General features: G+C 51.5%; 1 protein-coding gene across 3 annotated transcripts; it reads right to left on the bottom strand.

The window, feature by feature from the left end:
* Nucleotides 1-217: 217 nt before the first annotated feature.
* Nucleotides 218-2806, bottom strand: LOC120710056 (F-box/kelch-repeat protein At3g61590-like). 3 transcript variants are annotated; one of them, XM_039995699.1, is made up of 3 exons: nt 2688-2805; nt 1916-2028; nt 218-1830 (listed from the first exon to the last, which is right to left on the bottom strand). In XM_039995699.1, exon 3 carries the CDS (start codon nt 1730-1732, stop codon nt 512-514), a length of 1221 nt encoding a protein of 406 aa, XP_039851633.1. In that variant the 5' UTR covers nt 1733-1830; nt 1916-2028; nt 2688-2805; the 3' UTR covers nt 218-511. The 3 variants fall into 3 exon arrangements, with proteins under 3 accessions (XP_039851633.1, XP_039851632.1, XP_039851634.1); XM_039995698.1 differs by lacking the exon at nt 1916-2028 and having other exon boundaries at nt 2688-2806; XM_039995700.1 differs by lacking the exon at nt 1916-2028 and having other exon boundaries at nt 218-1756; nt 2688-2806.
* Between the last annotated feature and the right edge of the window lie 3403 nt (nt 2807-6209).

Raw genomic sequence — 6209 nt, 5'->3', positions numbered from 1 at the left:
AAATATCAGCTATCATATATGGGATAGGATGTGGGTTCAAAACATATTGGATAGCAAGAGCTCAAAAAAAATGTTACACAATCTACAGCCATGCAAATTTTATCTGTTTGGTCATGCTGTAACCTGTGTAGCATGTGACTCAATTATATCGAACAAGTTAAATAATACTACACGCTATGCAGGTGTTGCTGACACAGTTCAAGGCAGAACTGGGAAATCTGATAAAGATAGTACATATATATACTGTTTTTGCAAACAATGGTACATCTTCAAGGATATGCAAGTCAGCACATATAGCATTCTACAGATTTATTATCTGATGTCACTTGAGACAAATAATTGCATCCAGCAGGACCAATGACTCAATGAGGGCCCATCAGGGTGAGAACTCAGAAAAGGGTAACAGCAAAATGGTTGAAAGAATGCAACAAAACTTGCATGTATTTTCATGAATAACTAACATGGAAGCAGATCTGATTCCACTAAAAGGCAGAACAAGAATTGGTACATATTAAGTAGTGATATCGAGCCGGGGCTCAAAGCAAAAGCCAGTGAAAAGCTGGAGAGGAAACCTTTTGCTCACAGGGCATTTCACGGACCACTTCCATTGCTTATGCATCATGTCAAAAACAAGCAAAGCAGTTGCGCCATAGCTTTGTATGTAGACAAGATCATCTGTGCCACTACAGGCAAAAACATCATCGAATTCACCGAATCCTTGGAAGAATTTGTGGGGCATCCGAGTTACCTCATGCCACTGTTTCTCATGGAGTTCCCATATTCCTATTCCTTTAATGATATCAGGTCTGTTGTGTTTTGCAATTCCCCCCACCAAAACCAGCTTCTCCTTTAAGTTTACCAGACGGCCACATGTGAGAGAACAAGGAACTGGGATTGATGTTTGCATTAACGAAGTCTCAGAAGATCCGCCAACAAGGTCATACATGATAACACCATGACGGGGGTTGACATTGCCAAGAACACCAGTGGAGTGAATTAAGCAGTACAGGACTCCATCGCATATGACACTATCATCACCTCCTCTCCAACCAATGAACACTTCACTTGCTGAAGTTACCCATGTACCACTCCAAGAATCATATTTGTATACTGAAAAGTACCATCGGACAGAATCTTCAGGAACCTGCTTGGATTTTGCCACTGTAATGGAGTACTTATGAGACAGCCGATCTACTTTGATGGCAATGGTACTGTAGTCTGGCAATGTTTCACCAGGAGGCTCCAAAAGCCTCTTGGAGTTTTTTGTGATAGGGTTAGACACAGAAATGGCGTTCCTGTTGTCATTGTCCATGAAGCAAACTAGGCCACAAGAAGAAGAGACAAAACAGCTGCTCTTGTCAATAAAAGGAAGCTCTAAATCATACCACTTACGGAGGATGGGGTCAAAAGCATAACCAGCAGCAGTTTCATTAGAGGTGAACATGAAGTACCACGGCCGTTGAGGCAACATGTGGGTCCAAAGAAATCTGCTTGAATAGATAATGCCGTACCATCTCTTGCATACTGCTGTTGCCCTTATCATGCTTGCTATAGGCAAGAATGTAAAAATCCTCTCCAGGATATCATCAGGAACGGCAGCGTCCAATGAAACTGAAAATTCCTTGTTCCCATTACTTGCTTCAGAAACAACTACAGAGTTGAATGCAGGAGTTCTAATGTGATCAACTGGAAGATAATCCCATGATGAATAGTCTTCCATGAGACCAATCATGAAACAAGGAGACACTGAGATGACCTGAAGACAAAATATGTGTGCTTCTAAGAATCAGCTGAAAACATTTCCAACTTATGCATAGATATAGATATATCCTGGAAAAGAAAGTGAAAACCAATGTAAATGATAATGGCTTATTCTTGATCAATGAAATGGTGCCTAAACCTAGTTGATTAATACCTTAATCCAAGACCACCTGAATAATATTATACTCGACTTATCAAAATGAGGTATTGGAGCTGTCAGTTCCAGCTGCATGCTGAGTACCGTCTAGATGCACTCTATACCCAAACCTATATAAAGGGGAGTCATAAACCTCTTTATTTCTAAAGGAGTAAAACCATACCCTGTTAATACTGCGTGGTATAACTCAGTCTGCCATAAGAATCGTAATTAACAATCTACCATAGCGCCAGCTCGTACATCTTTCACTATTAGAACATATTCTACACAGCAGTGGCAAACACTGGACAGACACATAAACATCAGACAAGCTCTTCTCATGGGACAGCTAGAGCACTTAGTGTTCCTCTTCCCAAATACCAGAAAGGAAAGCTGTCATAATGACACAAACGAGAAGACCAAAACTTCCCCAAGGCCACCGTGTTCCTGCAATGCAGGACCATCTGTTTTGCGATAGGACGGACCCCGCTACGCCCCCTAAAATCTTTGCAAAATAGAACTGCGCCCGCGCCTTAATTAGGTACCCACGAGCGCTGCGATGCCTAGCAATGCCGGCCTTGCGCGATGAAGGAGAACCCAACCGAACCACGGAAGGGCGGATGGACGGATTTCTTAAGTAGGGCACCGTGATGAGCGCACGAACCAGAAGCTACGCGAACGGAGAGGGTGAAGAATCTCGGCTTGCTCGAGAACGAGAACCCAACTGCAAGAAGAATGGAATCCACCGACCCAAGCGTGGGTGGGAGGGAGGGAGGGAGGGATTACTCACCAGCGCGGGAAGGAATGAGCCCGGATGGATAAGGATCCCTCCACCTAGCGGCTAGCGAGAGAGGAGCGGCGGGTGGAGGATCCGGTGCCCGCGGGGAGGTGAGGGGGAGGGAGGGTGGGGCGGCGACGGATGCGGTCTGGGCGTCTGGCGTTGCGAGTTAAAAGCGCAGGGGAGGGAGGGAGGGAGAGGTGAGCGAGCGAGCCGGAGCCCGATTGCAGCGCAAGGAAAATCCTGAGAGGGACACCTGGAGGAAACGAATCTCAAAGCAAAGTGTTTTCCTTGCTTCCGTACTCCCGTTCTCCGTCAGCTTTTTTTTTTCATCTCCTCTGGCTTTGTGTTTGGGTTTGGGAGCGTTGTTTGATAGTAGGGATCGAAGCCATCCTTAGATCAAAGTTGAATGCCTCACCAATATTTGAAGAGTCTAATTCTTCAAATGAGAAATGACTATTGATTGTGGCATCACCAACTCATTGGGTCCGAGTCGTTAACTAACCACAAACCTGTCGATGTGTGTATTGTGTTACTTTGCCCAAAAAAAAACAGTTATGCGACCGAGAAAATTGAGAGAGAAAAAATGTAGCAACCGGAAAACTAGCATTGCTATTAGTTTAAAGTTGTATAATGAAAAAGTTATACTGCACTCGCAACTGGTTACTTCTTTCGACAATTAAAAAGTTAGCAACAAAACTCGAAAACATTGATTCTTTATCCCTAACATTGGTTGGCAACGTTACTATTATGTTCATTAATGCCCGTCGATTAGAATGAACCAGCTGATATGCGTGATGCCGACCAGTAACGCGTGACCTGAATTTTGAGCGCGTAACATCAAAAATTTGTGTGGAGCGGAGCTAATCAAGATTAAGCTTTGGAATGTTCTGGCAACAGCGCGCCATCCTCAAATATATAAAAAAGCACATGCCAAAACTACATAGGAAACCAGCTAATGCGGCTCTTGTTTGAGCCGCCACCAGCTAATAATACTCTATTCCCCATTTATGAATTATTTTTTTTGAGATACCCCATTTATGAATTATTGTTCGTGATTATCTTCAGTGAGTAGCATAGATTTTTTTTGCCATAAAAAACAAACAAACATTTTCGAAGTAGTTTCCAACACCTTGGAACCGCGTGAAAAGAGAGCGCAGCAGAAGGCGGCCCCCCCGGAGCGCAGCAGAAGGTTTGAGTATCGGCACGCGACGTGTCAGTGTCACGACAAGCCGGCATGGGCGCGGCCGCACCGGTGCGGCGGATCGGAGTCGGAGCACGTCGCGCGCCGCCTGCCTGCCGCCCAGGTGCACGGCACGAAACAATCGCCGGCACGGCTCCTCGGAATGCATCGCCCTAAACAATAATCGCCCGCCGCGCCGCGCGTGGAACCCAGCACGTCAGCCGCAGGGGTCCGCAGCAGGCAGCGCTGCCGGGTGCCGGCGGCGCGCCCGACGACCCCTCGAGCGGCGCCAGCCAGCCGCCAGGCGCCGGAGCGGCGCTCGATCGCTTGCCGCTGCCGCGTTGCTCTCGGTCGGTCTCCGTCTCCCTCCCCATGCTTCCTGGCTGGCTGCGGCCCTGCCACGCACCCCGGCGGCCCACGCGCTGCATGCGGCGGGAGCGCGACCTGGCGGGCGTACGCGCCATGGCAGGCCAGGACCCCCGCCCCGGGCACGGCAGCAGAGGCATCCAGGTCTCGTACACGTCCGTACTGGCGGGCTCCCTCCCAAGTCCCAACCGCCGAACCGAAGCGGCGGCGCAGTGGCCTGAGGCTACTGGTAGGGACCGTAATAAACGGAGCCTCTCCCGCCGCGGGCCACTTGTGGGAGCGGCTTTTTTTTTCGCTGGCTGCTGCTGCTGCGGCCGGGCGCCCGGCAGCGAGCAGCGAGCGCCGCAGAGGCGCCGGCCGCGAGCGAAAGCAACGTGCCATGGCCCATGCCCGCGCCGCGCAAGCGGCCGTAGCCGCGCCATGGACCATCCTATCTATCCTGTCTAGTGTAGTGGCTACGGCGGGCTCCGCGCGCGCGCGCGCCGGGTCTCGCCTTTTCCCGCGCCGCGCCGCCCCGCGGCTGGGTGGGGGTGGCCGATCCGCCGTAGCCCGTAGCCGTAGGGGGGTCGCGGCGGGGCGGGGCGGGGCCCTGCGGCACGCCGCGCGCGCCTCGCCGGTGTCGCCGGCGGCCGGTCGATCACGTGCCGCGGCTCACCTCTCGCTTTCGGGCCGGATGGCGCCGAGGTCCGATGGCTGGATGGCCTCTCGCGGTCTCGCCCTCACATGCGATGCGTGCCCGATCCGTCGCTTTAAGCCCCGCCCAGAGGGGCGGCCGGACCCGTACTGTTCCGCCATAACCCGACGCACAGTCCCCCCACCCCCAAGCGGCCAAGCCCCAACCCTACACGGCCGACGACGCACCTGCAGTGAGCGAGCGAGCGAGCGATCCGTGATGGGTCGGCGTCGTGCGGTCGGTCGCGTGCCCTGCCCCGGCGGCCGGCCGGTTTGTTCAGGGCTCGGCCTCGCCGCAAGGCTCCAAATGGGCGAGGAGCTGGCTTGGCTTGCAGGACGGCAGGCACTGTACGCGCTGCTGCCTCTACAGGCAGGTCCCTTTCTGTGTGCGGAGAAAGAAATGGCAACCGGTCTCGTTCGCGGCTCCACGAACACGCCGGGTTCTCAGCTTGAAGCCGAAGCAACCGCGAGGCTGCGCCACTGCAGCTATGATACGAGCATGTGAGATGCTACACGCCTAAGCTAGTAGTACTAGGTGCCTACCGGCACTCGGTCCTCCAGCACGCGAGCAACAGATATCCTGGCTCCATTGACTTTTTTTTTTCCTTTCTCCTCTTCTGCTTCAGCTTTCTGCTTAATCACTGTAGTATATCACAGGGAGTGCCTTTACTGATTACTGGAGTACTAGATCAGTAGATGCCTGGAAGCTGAAATGGACTAAACAAATTCGAAATACTACTCGTATATATCTTGTGTGATCAGTGATGCAGTCCTACCAAATCTCGTTTCAGGAACTTAACTTCTCCACCTAGGGTAAGGCCGTTGGCGACCAAAATTGGCAGCAACATGTACCGACCGGTCTAATCGGTGCTCTCAAGCGGTCTGACCGGTCGAAGCATCTGTAGCCGGTTTGGCACGACCGACCGGTCTGACCGGTCGAAGCATCTGTAGCCGGTTTGGCACGACCGACCGGTCTGACCAGTCTGACCGGTCCAAGTGGAATCCGAATACAACTAGGGATTTTAATAGACTTAGATCTTGTAATAGGATTTCTTGCGGGATAAGTCCACCCCACCCTATAAATATAAAGGGTCACGGCCGATTAGGGTATCCAATCGATCAAATATACAACACTTTTATCTTTTTTTTTGCCCTAGTTTTTTCCATCTACTATCTGTAGTTCCTCCTTCGTCTCTACGTCGATTGAGAGCGTTCTAGGTGGCCTGCCGATTCTAGAACAACCCTGCGTGCGCCTGCCCCGACGGGTCCTTTCCGGGGCGACGTTCGTTGGTTTCGCCGCCGGCCTGCCCGGC

Source organism: Panicum virgatum, chromosome 5K, assembly GCF_016808335.1.
Source record: "Panicum virgatum strain AP13 chromosome 5K, P.virgatum_v5, whole genome shotgun sequence".
Classification (NCBI taxonomy): domain Eukaryota; kingdom Viridiplantae; phylum Streptophyta; class Magnoliopsida; order Poales; family Poaceae; genus Panicum; species Panicum virgatum.
This window is presented reverse-complemented; position numbering and strand designations above follow the sequence as displayed.

Excerpts from the sequence above, each read along its gene's own strand:
- LOC120710056 (XM_039995698.1), bottom strand. The coding sequence starts at position 1,732 with ATGATTGGTCTCATGGAAGACTATTCATCATGGGATTATCTTCCAGTT.